The sequence below is a fragment of the Mus pahari genome, chromosome 1 (genome assembly GCF_900095145.1).
Source record: "Mus pahari chromosome 1, PAHARI_EIJ_v1.1, whole genome shotgun sequence".
Taxonomy (NCBI): domain Eukaryota; kingdom Metazoa; phylum Chordata; class Mammalia; order Rodentia; family Muridae; genus Mus; species Mus pahari.
The window spans coordinates 55,722,129-55,744,196 of NC_034590.1; the positions used below are offsets into that span (position 1 = coordinate 55,722,129).

The 22,068-nt window shown below is 45.8% G+C and overlaps 1 protein-coding gene across 6 annotated transcripts in view; it reads right to left on the reverse strand.

Annotated features, from left to right (window-relative positions):
- The window catches only part of Arnt2 (aryl hydrocarbon receptor nuclear translocator 2), a 168,957-nt gene that overhangs the window by 68,141 nt on the left and 78,748 nt on the right, over nucleotides 1-22,068 (reverse strand). For all 6 annotated transcript variants that reach the window (XM_021191241.2, XM_029535015.1, XM_029535029.1 and 3 more), the window contains one exon: nucleotides 516-618. In XM_021191241.2, coding sequence (XP_021046900.1) covers nucleotides 516-618 — 103 coding nt within the window. The remainder of the gene's footprint in view (nucleotides 1-515; nucleotides 619-22,068) is intronic.

The window sequence follows — 22,068 nt, forward strand, 5'->3', positions numbered from 1 at the left end:
TGGAACACAGGGTCCCCAATGGAGGAGCTAGAGAAAGTACCCAAGGAGCTGAAGGGGTCTGCAACCCTATAGGTGGAACAACAATATGAACTAACCAGCTCATGTCTCTAGCTGCATATGTAGGAAAAGATGGCGTATTCAACCATCATTGGGAAGAGAGGCCCCTTGGTCTTGCAAACTTTATATGCCCCATAGAGGGGAACACCAGGGTCAAGAAATGCGAGTGGGCAGGGGAGCAGGGTTGGGGGAAGGTATAGGGGACATTTGGGATAACATTTGAAATGTAAATGAAGAAAATATCTAATAAAAGAAAAAAAAGGCGGGGGGCAAGTCCCATGGCCAGCAGTAAGTAACTAACACACACACACACACACACACACACACACACACACACACACACACGCACACGCACACGCACACACACACACACACACAAAGAACTGGGGTATACATCTTGTCTGAAGAGCACAAGGTCAATGCAGCCCCCTGGCCTGGGCCTCTGCTAACCCACAAACCTCATCCTACAGATGAAGGAGCGCCGAGAGCCCATACACATGCGCATGGACGACTGCTGTCCCTCCTTCTTCACTGTCCCAGTCTTCAGGTCCAGGATGCGGCCTGAGGAGAGAGAAGCACAGTAGTGTGAGCCTCTGCCTGAGATTAGGGCAGGAGAGGAAGGGGCAGAGCGCTCCAAATCTCTGCCACGCCAGAACGAGCCAGGCCGATTTCTTGGCATCCCCAGTGTTCTTTGGCAGAAACTCACAGAGAAATGGAATCCATGCGGTTCACAAGACCTTGTTTTCCTCAGTGCAATCTCTACTTGTCAGCTCTATTGTTGGATGCCTGTGCCTTAAGTCACTCTAGTTTGGTCACCTCCTCCCCCAGCCCATGAAAACAGCCTCTGCCAAGGTCACCGACAACTTCCCCACTGCTGAATCCAAAAACACATCTTTCCTTTATTTGATCTGGCTGCTTTGCTGAAATTTGCAAATTATACATAGATCTCCAACAAAACAAAACAAAACAAAACAAAACAAAACAAAACAAAACAAAACAAAACAAAACATCCTGCCAAGTCAGGCATGATGGCACTCACCTTTAATGCCAACACTCAGAAGGCAGAGGCAGGTGGATCTTGGAGTGTTAAGGCCAACCTGGTCTACATAGTGAGTTCCAGGCAAGTTAGTGGTGAATAGGGAGATTTTGTCTTAAAAACCAAACAGCACCCTTCCCCCAAAACCTGGGTTTGTCACTCCTTTCTGGCACCCTCTGCTTTTTTGCTGTCCTTTCCCGCGCATCATAGTGGCTCTATCTCGTCTATCTTTCCTTGTCATTCTCTATATAAATCCCTTGTGCAGTTTTATTCATGTGGAAGTCTTAGAGGTCACCTCTGGATGCCAGGGACCTAATGCCTTCTCTTCTGTTGAGCAGCCACTCCAAGTCCTCTGCCTGGCAGAGCTCCATCTCTGGCAGTTTACTGTGCAGGTACAAGGCAGCTTCACCAGCTCCTTCCCAAACGGGCTCTGCACACCAGCCTGAGTGTCATCAGAAAATGAACCCTGAGGCAGGAAGCTAGATATTGTCTATGTTCTTCTCCCTCCCTACTGTGTGCTCGGCCTATCTGCTGCCTCCTGGGCTTTACTCAGCCATCTTACTCTCATTTTAGAGGAAGAAGTATTTTAGAATCTCCGCGTCTGTCTCTGAGACCAGCGAGACTTTGTTCTCTCTATTGATTCCTTCCTACTCAGCTATCCCCAATGTCTCCAATCTCTGCCATCTACAGCCTCCAGGATATAAACAATACCATGACTCTTTTGTTAAAGAGAAGATAGCAAATGGAAACCTTCAGTGAGCCAGAGGTCCTGTCTTCTCTTCATTTGCGGGCAGATTGTCCTGTCAACACTCGTGGCCCATTACTTAGCCTCCTCCCAGTACTGGATCCTGCAACCTGCCATTACCTTCCACAGCCCCACGGATATTATCCAGTGCGGGCCACAGGGAAATCTCTGTGCCAGTTGCAAACAACATGCTTTGGTCCCTTTCTTCCTTGTCCCACTCTTCAACATGACCCTGATAATATTTTTACCCTGGGACACCAAGACTTCCAGCTAGCTCCTCATTTGTAGAAGTGGCTCCTCGTCCTCAGCCCTTACCCTCTCTTGGTGCTGGGCCTTGGAGCTTCTCTTTCCCATTTCTTTTGAGAGGTCTTTGGTGACATCCTTTCTTCTCCTATTACCTCTAACATACTGAAGACATTTTAACACTCATCTCTAGAGGACAAAGACATTCCCTTTACACCAAAACTCTATGGTGGCTCCTCTGTGTCCCCTGTTAAGCTGGGCTCAGCTTTTGGCTTCCTCTTCTGCTCAAAGCATACAGTTTTAGAAAGACTTCTTAAGGTAAGTCAGTGTTATAATTTTTGCATAAGTTGGTCCCCAGAATGGCATTACTGAATATGGTGAAATTTTATAATGTTAAATAGATGGTCCTTAGGTCAGTGGGGATGAGCCACTGACAACTATGGGAGCATGGGCTCTTGCTCCTTGTATGACCTATCTTGTGAGTTAGGCAGTATGCTCTGCCCCACCTCCTCCCCAATGACATTTAGCACCCCCTCAGAGGTCCAAAGCATGATTCAGACCACCATTCTCTGACTGGAACCTCCAAAGCCACAAGCCAAAACCAGCATCTTATCTTTAATGACGATGCCAGGCATTTTATCACAGTAGTGGGAAACTGAGTAACACTATTGGGCAAAACGCTCACCCTTAGTATCTAACTTCCCCTGATATCTTATCACGGTAGCCTGTATTCAGTACGAACTCTGGTAAGTGGGTCTAGCAAGAATTCCCTTTACTCCAATGTTAATTCTTAGTAATCCTCCACCCAGTTAGTCCTCACCCCATCCTTGGTTCTAAGTTTCTGGTCTTCTTTGTTGGAGTCAGAGTTCAGTTCTATCTCTTCCCTCACTGAAGAACGCCACTGCTGTGGTTCTCACAGCCTTCACCATAGCCTTGAACATATTTGACAAGCACCATGTAGTCAGACCCCTCTTAGAAGCTTCAATGTGTCCAGTTGTTTCTAGGCATCATAGACATTATTATTCACAGCTGCAAACAAAATGTGTCATTCTTCCAAAGCTGCCCTTTCTCCATGGTCTTTACCCCACCAGTCAATTGCTTAAATCCTCCACTGGAGAGCATGAGGGACTGGAGAGATGGCGGTGGGAACAAGTACTTAATGTGCAAGCATGAGAGCCCAAGCCCAGACCTTAGCACCCATGTAAGATGGCTAGGCACGGGTACCTATGTTTGTAACACCAGGGGCATTGGGGAATGGAGGCAGGAGGGTTGCTGGGACTTGATAGCTGCCAGCCTAGGTTCAGTGAGAGAGAAGTAAAGTGGAGTGATATACAGTCAACATGGTAGACTTAAACAGTCACAGTGTTTCTTGAAAAATCTCTCATGCTCCCCACTAGTGGTCTCCAAAAATCCACATCCAATATCCCAGTATGAAAGTATCCAGTCTGAGCCAGGCGTGGTGGCGCAGGCCTTTAACCCCAGCACTCGGGAGGCAGAGGCAGGTGAATTTCTGAGTTCGAGGTCAGCCTGGTCTACAGAGTGAGTACCAGGACAGCCAGGGCTAAAGAAAGTATCCAGTCTGGCCTCTGTTCACCTCATGACCCTCTTAGGCTCTGCCTGGGGCTTGACTACCCAGTGCAATTCATGGCGCCCAGTGTGCTCCTGGCTGCTCCTTTGGTCCTGAGCTGCCCCTTTCCTTGACCGACTCCTTGAGTTTCATCATGACACCCACTTGTTACCTCAGTGACAACAAACTAACAGCACCAACAATGCACTGACCTAAGCACATGGGTTGGGTGGAGCAAATGGAACCAAACAGAAAGAAATGGAATAGGACTTTCCAGAACAGACTTACAAATAGACAAATGCTAGTGAAGGACACAGGGCAGAAGAACATGACCCGAGAGCCCCCTCCTTTGAGTCAGTTAAGTGAGACTTAACTCCCCGTTTGGGCTTGCTGTGCTAATGAAGGAAGGACATGAAGGAGAACAAATATTCGAGGCCTCCCTGGGCCACACTCCGGAGGCATGCTGTGCTTTCCTGAGCTGGCTCTCTGGCATCATTTTAGGATAGTTTGGCAACTATGGCTCTGGACTGAGCCTATCAGCTTGCTCTCCTCAACTCTGCAGTATTCTCGGGCTTGGCAACAGATGTGGAACACAGCTCTGTAACGTGCATGCTTTAAACCAACACCAGGCACTGCTGAGGGGCACCTCTAAGCAAGGTGTGTGCACACAGACTTCGACTCCCCCTGGAGGCGACATCGAATTGGAGAGTTGCTGGTGACCTTGCAGAGCAGATCTGGAGCTCTGCTGACTGTGCTGTCTGCTACTCTGGTTTTGACACCTGTCTGTCTCATTCACAGACAGCATCTTTTACAGCCCTTTTAGTGTAAACCATCACTTGCTTTATCATCAACCAAATGGCAAAAGGTTTCAGCTGTGAAGCAGGAGGCAGGAGGGTCTGTCAAATTCCAAAGTGCTCTGAAAATAAATCCCAGCTGCGAAGTCAGCTCGTGGCGCAACATGAGGAAATGAACAAACACATCTCCTGTGATCTGCCGTGGGGACCCTCAGAGACAACTGCCCCAACGTTTGTTTCTCCACATGCTTCTCAGGTTTCCTTGAGCCCAGTGAGCCCCCTCTCTAGGCTCTTCAGGAATGCAAGCATGCTTGACTGTCTTGTAGGTGTATTTCTGAAAAGGGGGTGTATGCAAATATCTCAGCAGTGGAGATGCGTGCAGGTGGCCATCCCGGCATTGGGCCCTGAATCCCACTGTGAGCTGATGGGCTGGATTGCAACGGGATTCCAGAATGAATAGCCATGAGATCAGGCTGATGTTTAACTTTGACCCATGAAGCCTTAGGGCTGGATGGTGTGCACGTCAATAGATACCTGTTGTCAGTCAATCAGTCAGTCAGTCAGTCAGTCAGTCAGTCAGTCAGTCAGTCCAGGCCAGTGCTGAGGTCTTCCAGCTTCCCTTCTCTACCCCCATTTTCCTCTGTGTGAACAGGATGACATGTTTTCTTAAAGTTCAGGGGACTGAACACACAGCCTTCCTCGTGCTAGGCATGCTAGTCAGCCAGTCTAGTGCTGAGCAACATCCCTAGTCCACAGTGGGGAGACATGTTCTCTCCCACTTGTGTCTCTGGCTCATCCTACCTTCCACCCTCCATCATGGTTTGCTAGGCTGGACTCCCAAGTCATCTCCTATTTTCTTCATGCTCGTTCTATGCCCTCTTCTCTCCTTCCCGTAAGGTCTTCCCAAGGCCTTCTAAATGCATCCCTCTGGAATAAGCTGACCCGTGAACACTCAGCTCTTTACAGACATTCCCTCAGTAAGAACCAAGCTGATTGTATGTTTGTGTATTTTCATGCCTGATGCCTGCACAGGTCAGAAGAGAGCATTAGATCCCCCGAACTGTGGTTAAATTGGTTGTGAGCCACCATATGGACATTAAGAACTGAACCTAGGTCTTCTGGAAGAGCAACAAGTATTCTTAACCACTGAGCCATCTCTCCAGGCACCTTCCCATATTCTTTAAAATGCCTCCCTAGATTAAGTCCTTCCATGGATCACTGTCTTTTTCACCAAGTACTTTGATAGACTTGAATTTTTCAGCTTTAGGACTTTGCCTTTTTGTCTAGATGCTCTAGATTTCCTTTATCTTTCTCCACCTCTTCTGTCATCATGGTTGAAGATTCAGTCATGTCCACATGGGTCAGTGCTTGTCTACTTTCAACACTTTTGAGCAAGGCTGGAAGACCATGAGTTCAAGGCTACTGTGGGCTAATGAGACCCTACCTCTAAACAAACACATGAACAATAAAAGAGTCTAACTCCTCTAAAAAAAAAAAGAACCAAGCTGATGTCTTGATTTCCAAGCAACAGTACCCCACCCAGGACAGGAAACTCTTGCTTCCACACACAGACACTGCTTATTCTGCCTCCTTTGCATCTGCTGTGCCTACCTGCCATCCCTCTGTTACTGCAGCCTTCTAGTAAGTCATCCTTCCACCTTCAGTGTTTTCTTTGTTTTAGAGATGCTGGGGACAGAGTCCAGGATTTGGCACATGCTTGGCAAGCAGTCTACTACTGAGTCATATCCCAAACCATTCCTCTTTTACTTTAGAATCTGGAAGATCACTCCCTTTCTTTCTCCTCACTTCGAGATCTGTCAGCATGCCCTGGGATCTCAGAGTCCATTCCCCCACCCCTTTTTAAAATTGGATAGTTCCTTTATTTACATTTCAATGTTATCCCCTTTCCCCATTTCCTCACCTCCTGGAAACCCCCTATCCCATCCTTCCTCCCCCTGCTTCTATGAGGGTGTTCCTCCACTCACCCACCCACTCATGCCTCCCTGCCCTTGATTCCCCTACACTGGGGCATCTATCAAGCCTTCATAGGACATAGGACCTCTCCTCCCACTGATGTCTGACTAGGCCATATTCTGCTACATATGCAGCTGGAGCCATCTACTCCTTGGTTGATAGCTTAGTCCCTGGGAGCTCTGGGGTGGGGGGTGGGGGTCTGGTTGGTTGATATTGTTGTTCTTCCTATAGGGTTGCAAATCTCTTGTCAGTAAGTGCACACCATGTGTGTTATTTTGTGAATGGGTTACCTCGCTCAGGATATTTTCTAGTTCCATCCATTTCATTTGCCTAAGAATTTCATGAAGTCTTTTTTTGTTTTTGTTTTTGTTTTTGTTTTTTTTTGTTTTTTTCGAGACAGGGTTTCTCTGTATAGTCCTGGCTGTCCTGGAACTCACTTTGTAGACCAGGCTGGCCTCGAACTCAGAAATCCGCCTGCCTCTGCCTCTACCTCCCAAGTGCTGGGATTAAAGGCATGCGCCACCACCGCCCGGCCCAAAGTCATTGTTTTTAATAGCTGAGTAGTACTCCATTGTGTAAATGTACTACATTTTCTGTATCCATTCCTCTGTTGAGAGACATCTGGGTTCTTTCCAGCTCCTGGCTATTATAAAGAAGGCTATGAACATAGTGGAGCATGTGTCCTTATTACATGTTGGAGCAGCATCTGGGTATGTGCCCAGGAGTGGTATAGCTGGGTGCTTAATATCCCTCACTCATTACTCATTCTCCTCCATCCCGAGCCTGCTGGTCTCCTCCAGGGAGCCTCTCACTTGCCATCACATCTATTGTTTCTGCATGTGAAACATCTCCATATCATCACTGGGCCACAGCTTCCCAGCCTGTTACCACTCTCAGCCTGGTCCTCCTGTGTTGTGATTTGAATGTGAAATGTCCTCCACAGGCTTTTATGTTGGAACGCTTGCTCCCCAGCCGACAGTGCTGTCTGGGAACATTATGAACTCTTTGGGACATGGAACCTAGGTCACAGGAGACCAGTCTTAAGGGTAACCACCCAGCCTTGCTTCAGGTCTGACTCTCTGCTTACTGGCCTGGTCTGAAAGAAGCTTGGCCATCTTTGCCTATTCCTACAAGAAGAATGCTGCTTTACGTCAACCAATCCGGGATAGAAAAAATAAAATCCAGGAGCTACAGGCAGACATAAGAGACTTCAGTAACCGTGAGACATCTGGCTCTGGTACCTTTGAAAACCCCATATGGAAGTGGATCCTTCCACTCATAATACCTTTCTTGGTCATTTTCCTGGCATTATTATTTGCTCCTTGTTTTATTAATCTTATCTCTACCTTCCTTCAGAGACAAGTACAAAAATTTCTAACCAAGCTGCTATTCAGCTCCTGTTACAGGATTACCAGCCACTGCCCATAGATGACCACCAAATGGACTCCAATGGTGAAAACCAGATATACCCTGACTATGCCCCTAAACAGCAGGAAGTAGCTTAAGAGACACGACGCCCCTATTCCCTCTTCACCGTTGGTTTCCCCTCTCTTTTTCTCCCCTTCTTTTATAATAACAAGAAGGGAGGAATGTTAGCACCAGGATACTGCAAGCCCCGCCTAACCNTGTGACCCTTGACCTGCGTTGCCAGGACAACAACCTTCAATCCCACAATCCACTTGGCTCAGTTCCTGCCCTCACTGGTGTGATGTCATTTTTTGTATAAAAGAGGAAGCCAGCCTCTCCTCTCTCTCTCTCTCCTCTACCCTTCTACCTGCTTCGCTGCTCCCCCCATTCCCGCATAATAAACCTCTCGCACATTGGAAAAAAAAAAGAAGCTTGGCCATATGTTTATGTCACCAAGCACCCCACCATGATTTCCTCCATGATAGGATCAAACTGTGAAGTGACATAAGCCCTTCCTTTAGGAAGTCGCTTCTATTAGCCACTTTTGTCACTGAGATGCCACCCCCCAACCTTCCTGGATTCTCTGGGAGACATGACATCAAGTCAGCCTGAGAATATGAAGAGCTTGGTTTCAGACTGAGAGCTACATAAACTTAGACAAGTATTTTTCTCCTGAGATGCTTTTCTGTTCTGTAAGTAACACGATCACTATAGAATACGTATACATGCTGTTTTCCTGTTTCAATTCTGTCAGAATCTAGTCAAAAAGGCATCCATTTCCTAGTACAGACACAAGGAGCCTCTCTGTGACACTGGTATCTTGTCACCAGGAGTGCACAAGTCACTCAACAGCTGCCTTTGCCATAGGAGCCCCAAGCATTTCCCAAGCACCAGGAAACAAGTATCTTTCTGGATCTGTCATACCAAGGAGAGTGAGGGTGAGCGAGACTAGTAAGGCATGCTATTTCAAAAGGAGCGGGGCAGAAGGATCCAAGACATAGCTCCTCCACAAGGCAGGTATGGAAGTTTGAACAGGGTATTTACTTTCTCTGTGTCTCAGTTTCTTTGACTGGAAAACAGGATCACATATCCCTACTTTATACTGTTATGAGAAGAAGATCTGACTTTCACGAAGGGTCCACTGAGGGGGCTAGAGTTCAAAGTGCTGGCAGGTTCTAGGCAGTACTTTGTGAGCCCCTAGAGTGTACAGCCAAATGGACCAGAACGCCAAAGCAGGGTGTATCTCCAAAGGCCTCTGATCTGGTGCTAGACCAAAGCCCTGCCCTGGGGGTCAGGACATGAAGCCAGCCTCAGAATATGCAGGTCTCCGTCTTGGGTTGAGAACTATATGAACTTGGACGAATATTTTTCTCCTGAGGTGCTTTTCTGTTCTTTAAGTAACATGATCACTATAAAACATTGTTCTTCATCACCCACACCCATACCCACACCCATATGCCCATCAAGTAAAATCCCAGACAATCTTCTATGGAGAAAAACCACTCTCTCCATGTAGCATGACAGCATGTACTGCTGTCAATGCTTTTCTCTACAGGCTTGCTCTTTATTTCAATTAGCTGAGGTTTCATGGGTATACTTTCCCTCTTCATGTCACTTAGCATAAACTAGTAAGGAATTTTTATAATAAATCTCATTTTCATGGCTTAATAATAACATTTTGCATGGAGAATTTACTTTTGAAGATTTAAGTTATACCAAGATTTTTCATATGGTATAAGGCTGTTGTGGAGTACATCTATATGCACATACATATTTATATATTGGTACATATGCATATATATTTGTGCTTATGTACATGTGTGGATTATTTGCATGTGTGTACATGTGTGCATATGCAAATTTTTATATATTTGAGTATATATATATATATATATATATAAGTTCATGTGTATATAGCCATGTATGTTTTGTATATGCCTATGTGTACATATGTATATATGCATTTATATGTATCTGTGTGTATATGTACCTATAGATATATAAGTGTACTTGTATGTATGTACACATGTGCATACACAAATGTGTTTGCATAGGAGTATTTGTCTATGCATGTGTGTATGTATGTGTTTACATACGTATGCATGTGTCTCCATATGCATAATGTGTGCATATGCAAATCGAAGTATACATATACACACACACATATATATGTATACACACACACACACACACATATATATATATATATATATATTGCTATGCTACACAATCACTGAATCATTAGACTATCCTTACCACTCTTAATCTTAAACCCCAAAGATCACGGAGAGCCTCATTCTCAACTGTTTAGTGTTCAGTTTCTCTGCCTCATTATCTTAGTTAGGTTTTATTGCTGTGAAGAGACACCATGACCATGGCAACCCTTATAAGGAAGACATGTAATTGGGGCTGGCTTACATTGTCATCATGGTGGGAAGCATGGCAGCACAAAGGCAGACATGGTGTCAGAGATGTACCTTAGAGTTCTATATCTAGCTCCTCAAACATCATGGAGAGATAGGCTAGGCCTGGTTTGAGAATTTGAAATCTCAAAGTCCACCAGTAACACACTTCCTGTATCAATACCACACCTACTCCAACAAGGTCATATCTCTTAACAGTGCCACTTCCAATGAGCCCATGGTGGCCATTTTCATTCAAACCACTGTACCCATGAAATGGGGGTTAAAAATGTCACCCATCTACCTTAAAGTTTTGAACTGTAATTTTCTCCGGATAGTTAAAGAGCAGGAAACGCTTGAGAACTGGGGTCAGCTGAAATCTGGCCCACCATCTGCTTTTGTAAATAAAGTTTTAATGAAAACCAGTCCTGCCTACTCATTTGTTTCTGATCCATGGCTACATCCAAACTAGAACGATCAAGTTGAGTGATCATAGAAGAGACTATACAGTCCACAAAGATATCAATCACCCGACCCTTTACTGAGACATTGTAAAGATTCTAGAGCGGGGTGCCTTTTCCTGAGATAATATATTTCTTCCATAACATTTTGGTAAGCTAGCTTTTAAGTTTTATTTTTCTTAGTAGTGACTTTTTGAAAACGAAGAATCAGAAGTTTGTCTTGGATAAGATTACAAAAGAAGACTCTGTGCACATAAAAATGCTCCCCAGGCTACAAGAGAAATACAAATATAAATTAGAAATATTTCATCAAAAGAACCTTGAGAAAACCAGAAACATCTTATCTTGGTTTTAAAAGAAACCAAGGGATAAAACCAAGAAAAAGATGTTTAGTGACAAAATGAAGTAATGGCCCCACAACAATATTTGATGTGGTTCCAAAAAATGTGTGGCCCCCTGAAATGGGCACCCAGGGGCTGAAGATAGTTTCACTGGCGTTCCAGTAACAATGTGTTCCCTTTCTCAAGAGGTTGACCCCCACCATCCTAGCAGCTGCGCACACAGGAACAAACACCCTGCCCCAGCACAGGAACCCAACCAGTGTGCAATAAGACTAGAAAAGCATAAGAAACCAGGCTCTCTGGGCTGTGTAACACATGTCTGCCTTAGACAGTAAACAATCAACTTTGTTGTTTACAGCTCTGGAGGCTGGGAAAAGATCAAGAAGAAGGCAGTGGCAGATCTGATGTCTGATGGAGACCTGTTCTTCATAGGTACCATTGTACCACTGACTCTTTGTGAGGAGGAAGAGGCAAGCAAGATCCTATGAATCTCTCTCACCAGAGCATTGTGGTCTGAACCTGAAATGTCCACCCCAGGCTTGCTTTAAGTGCTCATTCAGAAACTGACGCTGTTGGGGAGGATATGGAACCTCTAGGACATGGGGTCTCACTGGAGGATGTAGGTGAGTGTTGAAAGTGGTACCCAGTCCCCACTCCTGCTTTGCTCTGTTGTGCCTACTGTGAGATTAAAAGTTGCCTCTGGCAAACAGATCTGGTGCCACTGACGCCCTGAGGATGGACCCGGCCATTACGGACTGAAGTTTCTGAAATCCTAAGACGAAATAAACGTTTCCTTCCTTGAGTTGTTTCTGTTGGGTGTTTTGATCACAGTGACACAGAAAATAGCTGTCACAAGCACCAAACCCATCAGGCTATCATGGGATAATCAACACCTACCCACCTCAATGCTCACAAGGAGTGTAGGTTTCAATTTGGGAATTAGGGAAACAACAGCATTAAGATCACAGGAAGTGGGTAAAATTTCTTCATATCTCATAGCAATGGCAGGTGTTTGGATAATCCATCAATTAGTTCTCTAGTCCTAGTCAAGCCAGTTTCTTTCCTAAGCCAAGGAAGAGAGGATGAGGGCAGCTGAGTTGTGTGGAGACATGTGCAAGTCTAGCTACCAGTTACTGCCTATTGCAACACTTTTGTAGAATGACACTCAGCTAGTTCTCTGTATTATGAACATGGGAGGAAGCTGCCATCTTCTTAGAAGAGCTCTGTATCCTGGCCTCAGAGATTGGTTGAGGGCAAAGGACTGAATGCAAGCTGAGCTTATTTCTGTCAACCTAAGCACCTCACCCACCTTCAGTTACAGTGATCCGGTCTAAGGCTAGTATTCTAAGCAGGCCAATCAGAGTCTGTCACAGACAACAATGTAAGGTTTCCCTCTATTCCATCTCTTTTTCTTTGGGGGATCTGAGCATGACTCCTGCAGCAGCAATGTGTCATGGGAAAACTGGGTCCATAACTTCAGAAGAGCAATGAAAACATGAAACATGGGAGTATGTCCTTTTGGTGCTGACGTTTTAGAGCCAACAAACCACTATCCCCCTTGTGCAAGTCCACAAGTTCAATTTTAGCTTTCTCTATTTTCAGTTAAACAGCCAAGACTAATATAAGGCTCTGTGGCTTTGGTGGTTTGAATGAGAATGCCCTCATAGGCTCGCATGCTTAGTCCCCAGTTGATGAACTGGTTGGAAGGGTTGGGAGGTGTGGTCTTGTCGGAGTGAGTATGTATGCCGTTCTTGGTTGGGAGGTGTGGTCTTGGTTGGGAGGTGTGGTCTTGGTGGGGAGGTGTGGTCTTGTCGGAGTGAGTATGTATTGAATGAGAACGCCTTCATAGGCTCGCATGCTTAGTCTCCCGTTGATGAACTGGTTGGAAGGGTTGGGAGGTGTGATCTTGGTTGGGAGGTGTGGTCTTGTCGGAGTGAGTATGTATGCCTTTCTTGGAGGCGATGTTACTTGACGTGGGATTTGAGATTGAAAAAGCTCATGCCAGGCCCAGTATGGTGGTTTAGATGAAAATGTCCACCACAAATTCATAGAGAGTGGCACTATTAGGAGGTATTGCCTTGTTGGAGGAAGTATGTCACTAGGGGTGGCTTTTGAGGTTTCAAATGCTCAAGCCAGGCCCAATGTCATTTTCTCTTCCTTCTACCTGCTGATCCAGATACTGAATTCTCAGTTATATCTCCAGCACCATGTTTGCTTGTAAGCTGTCATGCTTCCTGACCTGATGACAATGGGGTAAATGTCTGAACTGTAGGCCAGCCCACTGTCACAAATGTTTTCCTTTATAAGAGTTGCCTTGGTCATGACATCTCTTCACAGAAACAGAAACCCTAAGATACAGTATCTCTCTCTCTCTCTCTCTCTCTCTCTCTCTCTCTCTCTCTCTCTCTCTCTCTCTCCCTCCCTCCTCTCCTCCCTCTCCTTCTCCCCTCCCCCTCTGTCTCCTTCTCTGTCTCTGCCTATCCCTTTCCCTCTCCCCTCTTCTTTCTGCCTGATGCCTATAGATCTGGATGTAAAGCTCTCAGCTACTGCTCTAGCACCATGGCTGCCCGCATCCTGCCATGATGATATTAGACTAACCATCTGAAACTGTAAGCAAGTCCTCAAATAAATGCTTTGTTTTATAGTTACTTGAGTCATGGTATCTCTTCACAGCAATAGAACAGGGAAGAAAACAGTGACTTTTAACATAAAATAACTAGAGAATTAATCATACAGTCTAAAATCAACTCAATATTTCACAACAAATGTCTACATATACCATTTTGTGTGATTGTGTAATAGATGTAGGAAGTAGCTCACAGTGGGTTTCCAGGGAGAACCACTAACCTACTTATGTTTAGCTGTCACATTGACACAGCTTAGAATCATCTGAAGGAGTTTCAATTGAAGGATTGGCTAGATCATATTATCTGTGAAGGATTGTCTTCATTGGTGATAGACGTGGAAGAGCCCAAACCCACTGTGGGCATCACCATTCCTAGGCAGGTAAACTTGGACTATATGAGAAAGCTAGCTGAGCATGAGCCAGAGAGGTAGGGAGAAGAGGAGGAGGAGGAGGAGGAGGAGGAGGAGGAGGAGGAGGAGGAGGAGGAGGAAAAAAAGAGAGAGAGAATATGAGCTAGGAAGTGTTTTTTGCCTCAAGTTCCTGCTTCTGACTTGCCTCAATGATGGTAATTTTAAGATGAAATAAACCCCTTTCTTTCCTAAGCTGATATTGGTAAGAGTGTTTTATCACAGCTACAGAACTCACACTAGAACAAGAATGAAGAAGGACATTTGGAAGTTAGCCTTAGTGGAAAAAGAAAATAACTTACTACTGACATACAAAAAAACTGTTGAAGCACAGAAGTAAAGGAAGACAGATTGATTCTCTGTAGTTTATTACTATTATGAATATAGTAGAGTCATACCTTCTGTCTGCCTGTGCCCTCGGCAGGCATTCTTAACAATTTTCCCTCCTTGGTCATCCCAGTAGACTTTATTTTCCCCATGAGGGAACTGAAGTCCAGATACATTCAATAACTCAATAAAGATGGTTCCCCAGCTCAGGAACAGGGAGCTGGGCTGCTACCTGCACAGTTCAGTCTCTACCTAAGAGCTTGATGCTCCATGCCAGAAGATGAGATAGAACCCATCGGACAAAAGCAGATCGGCAGGGAAGGAATAGAAGGTCAGTCATCCTTAGGGCACTGTGGCTAGCCTGTGTCTGTTTCAGGATCAGAGACCTAAACTAGGGAAATTAGGCTTCGGTTTGGTTTGGCAATTCTTTCTGTGTATTTGTTTATTGCCTTTTGATTTTTCCTTTGACTTAATAGAGTTGTTTGGATCATTCCAGTCTGTCTCAGCAGTTCCTAGGCGAGTGGGGTCAGAGAGGTGAAAGTTTGCATGTCCATTTGGGTGGAGTTAAAGAAAGAGCTGTTCTCTCGAAGCAGGCACAGTTACAAATGCAACCACACCTTCCTGTTTTGCTTGCGGTGGGCCAGGATTTTAGCTCTTACACTGGGAGTTAGTTTCCATTCTCAAAACATGGTACTGTGAGCAACAGATAATGCACCCAGTCACCTTATACAAGGTGGTAGTAAAGAAAGAACCCGAGTGAGAAAAAGGTCCCACCTCACAGATGCTCAGAAGCTCGGGCTCAGGCTGCCTCCTGGCTTGTACTCAAGCCCGTCTGCTCATAGCTGGGGCTTCAGTTTATTTGTGCGGATAGGGGATAATGCTACAAAACCTCGTAAAACCTAAGTATGCCATCAACGCAGTACCTGCTCCCAGGAGGCAAAGGAGCACAGCTGGACTTGATCACTGAGGTTCAAGTTCATGTGAGTTCAGTGCTGAGAGGGTGAAGTGGGTGGGTAACAGTCACACACAGTTAGAAAGCTCCTACAGAAGACTTCTACAGAAATGTTTTCTGTGGCCCGGATGGATCTGTTGGCTGTACCTGATAGTCTGTTGGCCTGACCTCCTTGCAGGCCAGCACTCACTAAGAACCCTGCCGCGGCCACATTCAGAGGTTCAGCCTGTAGGAAACACTTGGAGACTAACTCGAAGTCGAGGTCCTGAGAAGAGAGAAAGTCTTTCCTCCTCTCTGAAATTCTTGCTCTGGGAGGAAGGCTCTTCTCTATTGTATACTCATCAACACACCCAAGCTTATCAACTCTCCAACACTCTTCTATTCTCAACCTACATTAATGGGCTCCCCTGCGAGCATCTTAGAATGTCAGAATCAAGGTACAGACTGAACTTGTACCAGAATAAGCATCCACCTCTACCCATTCAATTTCTTGGCAGGATTTGTTCTGTGCAGCTGTGGATTGAAGTACTTGTTTCTGTCCTTGCTGTTGACTGGGTCACTATGAAGCTACCTACAGATTCAATCAGTAGTGTCTATGTTGAAATTTGGGTTGGGGGCTTTTTTGCATAGCACTTGCCTCCTTTCCTAGACCGAAAACTATGAACCCAGATAAGCAGCGGGTAAGCTGTTGTAGAAACTCAACCACCTATACAATAGGTCTCTGATAGCTCTATCCAGAATCACAGCCGCCTCCTGGAGAGGCTACACTCACACCCGAACAGCAACTGAATCACAATTCCAACATGCTCTTGTGCGTGGATATTTGTCTGTCTGTTCCCTGTTTTCTAAGGAGCTTTTTGAAGATTTAAGACTCCAGCTTCTGAGGACAACTCTGTATTCTGATCTTTCCTTCAGCAGCAGTGGTTCTAAGCAGCACATGAAAGCTAAGCTCTTGACCTCCCAACAACCACAAGGCACCAAACCCAGGCCCCTCCTGGTACCTGGACCAACAAGCAGCAGATGCGGCTCCTCTAGCCTGGTTTTTTTTGTGGTCATCCACGCAGAGGAAAGATGGTAGAACCAGAGAATGGCAGGTTCTGCCTGGTATGTCTCACTGGCCAGTTCAGAACTGAACTGAACTCAACAGAGTTTAAAAATCTGCAGTTGAGTATGACTTCCCGACCCAGGGGGAGTTGCTGTGGGCTGTCCAGTTCTCCCATACGACATGCGATGCTGGATGCTGTAGTGAGCAGGAGAGAAAATGGTGCTGGAAGTGTGGTGAATTTAGTTAGGAATGGACTGACAAAAACCAGCCTCTTCTAACCAATGGGCTAGGAATATCCCAGAGGATAACAGAAAATCTTTCCTCAGAACGATATTGTCAGAAGAGAGAGCACGGAAGTTCATGAGCCCGTAGAGGGTAGGTGAGGAGCTAGGATCTGTGATGTTCCTCCTTCCAATAGAAACCTTGAAATGTAGGCTACTGTGCCAGCACAAGGGCACAGTCTGGAAAAGCAAGGTGGTGTTCCCATCTAAGTGACATAACTCAGCTGGAGCTGGAGGGGAGCTAGGAGGAAAGTCTATGCATACACGGCCTGGGCTCAGAGAGAATGGTGCTGGCAGGGATCAGAGATGGCAGAGGGCGTCAGGGATGGAGCATCCCTGTTGGAAAGAGCTCTGAGCTCCACAGAAGGTGGGGCTAGAAGGGAAAGAGCTCCAAGGTGTGGGAAAGCTGGGACAGGGCTCTGAGAATGGACAAAGAAGCCCTGCTGGCTGGAGCTTGGAGACAGAGGCTGTAGGTAGGCTGGAGCCTCTGTGGAACACACTGGCAGGAAAGGGCTTAGTCTTCACTGTCAACCTGACTGGATTCAAACTCACTGGAGAGGCACATCTGTGAGGGTGTTTCCAGAGAAGTTTGGCTGAGAGGGAAGACCTACCCCGAGAGTGGATGGTATTCCATGCACCCGATGAGGAAACTGGACTAAGCAAAAATGGAAAAAGGAAGAAGGCAGCTAACCAGCCTTCCCTCTTCCTGCTCCCTGACTGTGGGCCCGGTGACATCAGCCACTTCCCATTCCTATCTCTCCGTAACCCATGAACCAAAGTAAATCTTTCTTCCTTTACATTTGCTTCTGTCAGGTATTTCCTCACAGAGATGAGAAAATCAAGTAAAATAAGCTAAGAAGGCAGTGATGGCGCATGCCTTTAATGTCAGCATTCAGGAGGCAGACACAGGCAGATCTTCACATCTGAGAGCAGCCCGTTGGTCAACAGATCCAGTTTCAAGATGGTCAGAGCTACACACAGAAACACACCCCCTTCCCTACTTCTCTCTCCCCTCCCTCTTCCCCTGTCCCAGGCATGCACTTCTTACAGCCCCATTCATACCTTCACAATGTTGACAATAGATAGTGAGTTTGCCTTGCAAAGACCAGAGCATAAGACCAGAGTAAAATATCTGAACTTCCTAGGGAAGTTAACACGATTTGCCCTTTAACATATATGGATAAGGTATGTTTTAGAAGCAAAATTTTGTAACTTGAGCATTCATATCCGTCTATAAGAAATGGCTGCTGGGGAGAAGGGATGACTGGTAGCCATAGTCCTATCCTCTTAGAGAGCAATGCACCATTATGGTTGACAGGTAGAACTATGGTCCATATTAGGATCAGATTTGTGGAGAACCACACTGCACATCCTTTTCTTGATGATCACAGGATATGGTGCTGAGGTCTGGCTTAGACTCTAGGCTATAACAATGGAGTAACAAAAGAAAGAAGCTCTGGTGAGGTTGATCAGGACTGGCAAACAGCCACTGATGGCCCCTGTCCCACTGACACTCAAAAGGAGCTTTCCTGTCAAGCAGTTTGGTTTGTATTGTCTGCCCTCTGTCCCTCACCCTCCATCTGGGAAAGGCGCTAATGAGGTGTTAATTAGCAAGGAGCAGGCAGTAGATGGCAAAACAGGACAGTGGCAGTCTGCAAAGAGCATCAGAGATCAATCATCCCATAAGCAAAGTACAGGCTAAGACTTAGGGGACATCTCTACCAAGGGCAGGGGGCACCAAGGGAACAGATCATGCCACCTTTACCACCTCAGCAGCTGAGCCCCTCAACTCTCAGCAGAGCCCCATAACTCTTTCCTGCATTTGAATTCCAAACATAATGTGGAATTAGAGGGGTGCCTCCTGCTGCAGCCTGCTGCTCTGCTACTCATTATAAAATCATCACCTCACAGTTCCCCCATGGCTGGCACCTCTTCTGCTATTTAATCTTTAGACAAGTGAACAAATTCCTCATCCTGTTTAGAATATGTTGGAGTGTGAGTTAAAGAAATACATTCCTCTTGGGGGATCATGCTACAAAAATGCCAGAAATGTGAGCCTGAGGGTTTTCATTTCAAGGGTAAATGATTGTTCATCCAAGGCTGAAGACAGTCAGGCTGATGGACGGCAGGAGGCCAGACTGCTAAGGCGTTTGAAAAGGCAACTTCAGGTCTGGACTTCTTTCCTTCATGATTTGCTAATGACATGATTAAAAATATCAAAATACCAGGAAAACCTGCACCCATGAAGAAGAACAGTGGGAGGTGATTAGATCAGACAGACACTGAAGAATTTCTGGGAAAAAAAAAAAAGTGTACCTGGGATGGAATGGGTATAGGAATGAACTGCAGTGTAGTTTGACAAATACAGTTGGCAACCTCTCCATGTTTATGCATTGCACATCTGCAGATTCTATACATCACAGGTCAAAGATACTCTAAGAAATGCATCTGCACTGGTCATGGGCACACTTAATTTTCTTGCCATTACCTCTAAACAACACGGCATGGTTACTGTTTACAGAGTATGTCAGCCTGTTTTCTGTCATTATAGCAACTATGCTAGAGTTCATCAACTTACAAGAAGATGAAATTGTTTAAGTTCATCGTCTGGGTTTTCTTTCCCTCCATCATGTGTTTGGTTCTGTGGCACAGCCCATCATAGCAGGAGTGCATGTTGAAGAACCTGTTCACTTTGTAGTTAAGAACATAAAGACTTTCCATCCACAGTATTTTTAAGACTTCCCACTGGGCTCCCAGTCTTAAAGGTTCTATGAACTTCCACCAGTGCAGTGTAAGCTTTAACACATGCACGTTTGAGGGACATTTATGATCCATACTCACATTGCATTTACATTGTACTGGATTTAATAAGCCACCTACAGGTGATGTAAAGTATAAAGGAGGGTGTGTGCAGACTACAGACCTCATTGTAGGGCATTTGAGCATCCCCACTGTCGTCCATGATCTGACTGACCTCAGAGGCCCACAGGTGACTCTATGAAGGAACTGCATGCCAGGGAAGGAAGTAAAAGAGTCTAACACTACACTCCAAACAGGAAAAGGAAAAGAGGGAGTCAGGAAGCAGGGGCCTAGTGGTCCAGGGCTCAGGGCAGAGAGGCCAGCTGACTTGATAAGGCAAAGAGGAAAGGTTCTTTTAGGCTATGTCTGAGGGCAGGGCTCCAGTTAGAGGAGTGGATGAGCAGCCTGTTCCCTGTAAGTGACCTGGACCAACGCATACACCTGTCTGTCACTGAAGCCCCTGGACACTTGCCCCCAGAACTTAAAAAAAGTCAATTTTGTTAAGCATTAGAAATGTAGATTGCATGAAAAGAGGATGAGGGAATACTCAGTATAGGAGAGAAAGGAAATGTTGGGGCATGTGTGCAAGGAAGTGGGGCCACTCTTCCTCTGAGGCCATCAAATTCCTCCAAACAATAGCTCTCAAGTATTGGGGAGCCATAAGGGACAGGGACCCCTGAGATACTTGTAAAGAGCGAAAGACCAACTCTTTCAACTTCCGTTGTCAAGGATAAAGAGAAGAAGAGTGCATGAGACAGATCACAGACACACACACACACACACACACACACACACACACACACCTGATGTGCAAAGGTAATACAGGGAGAGGGGATGGGCCTCAACCAGGGGCTGGATCAACTGGGCAGCATGCACCAAAGAATGCCCTGTTTTTATGAAATTGGGCAAATGGATGTATCTGGAGGATATCATCCTTAGTGAGGTAACCCAATCACAAAAGAAGTCACTATATATGCACTCTCTGATAAGCGGATATTAGTCCAGAAACTTAGAATACCCAAGATACAATTTGCAAAACACAAGAAAACCAAGAAGGAAGACCATCGAGTGGATACTTCATTCCTCCTTAGAATAGGGAACAAAATACCCATGAAAGGAGTTACAGAAACAAAATTTGGAGCTAAGATGAAAGGATGGACTATCCAGAGACTACTCCACCCGGGGATCCATCCCATCATCAGCCACCAAACCCAGACACTATTGCACATACCAGCAAGATTCTGCTGAAGGGACCCTGATATAGCGGCCTCTTGTGAGGCTATGCCAGTGCCTGGCAAACACAGAAGTGGATGCTCACAGTCAACTATTGGATGGAACACAGGGCCCCCAATGGAGGAGCTAGAGAAAAGACCCAAGGAGCTGAAGGGGTCTGCAACCCTATGAACAACAATATGAACTAACCAGTACTCCCAGAGCTCATGTCTCTAGCTGCATATGTAGCAGAAGATGGCCTAGTCAGCCATCATTGGGAAGAGAGGCCCCTTGGTCTTGCAAACTTTATATGCCCCAATACAGGGGAATGCCAGGGCCAAGAAGTGGGAGTCGGTGGGTAGGGGAGCAGGGGGGGGGGGAAGGTATAGGGAACTTTTGGGATAGCATTTGAAATGTAAATTAAGAAAATATCTTTAAAAAAAAGCCTGCCTGAAGATTAAGAAAAAAATGTTTGTGGAGTCACCTTGCACAGCACTTCTAATAGTACATAAATATTAGTTCTTATTCTTAGATTCCAGAAACACATTTCCTTCCCACAGCCAGAAGAGCCTTTATCTATAAAAATGCAAATTAGACCGTGCTAACATTCTTCTAGGGACTGCATCTTGCACTATGAGTAAATCTCAAATGCAAAAATGGCTCTCTGGGGCCATCACTAGCTGGCCTGTCTCCTCATCCCACTCACAAAAACTTCCCTTCTGAGACTGGCTAATCCCACAGGCTGACCGTGTAAATTATGACTCTCCACTCTCTGAATCATTTCCCTGATGCACATCCCCCAGCATAGGAGTTAGGGTCCCTGTTCTTTTCCTAGCAGCCTCTTCTTTCCTCTAGAGCCTTTTCATCCTGGGTTTACCACGTGACCATCTGTCTGTGGCCCAGCCTCTCTGGGAGTTCTGCTGTGGATGATGAGCATGTTCATTTCCAGCTGTATCTTCCATCTCCATCAGAGATGCATGTCTAATAATTTGTGGAATAAAAGACACATTGTGGACTGCAAAAAGGAGGCCCTCTTCACTCATTAAAAAGTGGGTACTAAGCCTGAGAACGAGACTCAGTCATAAACCAAGGTGTTGCCAGACCCAAGAAGGATGGAGATCAGAGAGCACCACTACCTTGGCTTCAGTCTTAGCATACTTGAGACTTGCTTTATCAGATCATCTTAGGCAAACCACGGCAAGCTTAGGTCTCACCAATTCTGTCACGGGGCTCTCTTGCTTTGAAGGACTTTTCAGATATTCCACAGAGGTTCCTCTAAGCCTCTTGTCCCAGGAGGACTGGAGTGTCCCTCCCCTCACTTGTTATGGGCTCCCACCTGCATTTTCTTCATGACACCACTTGGCCTGAAGCTTCCCCTCTCAAGCCTGGGGT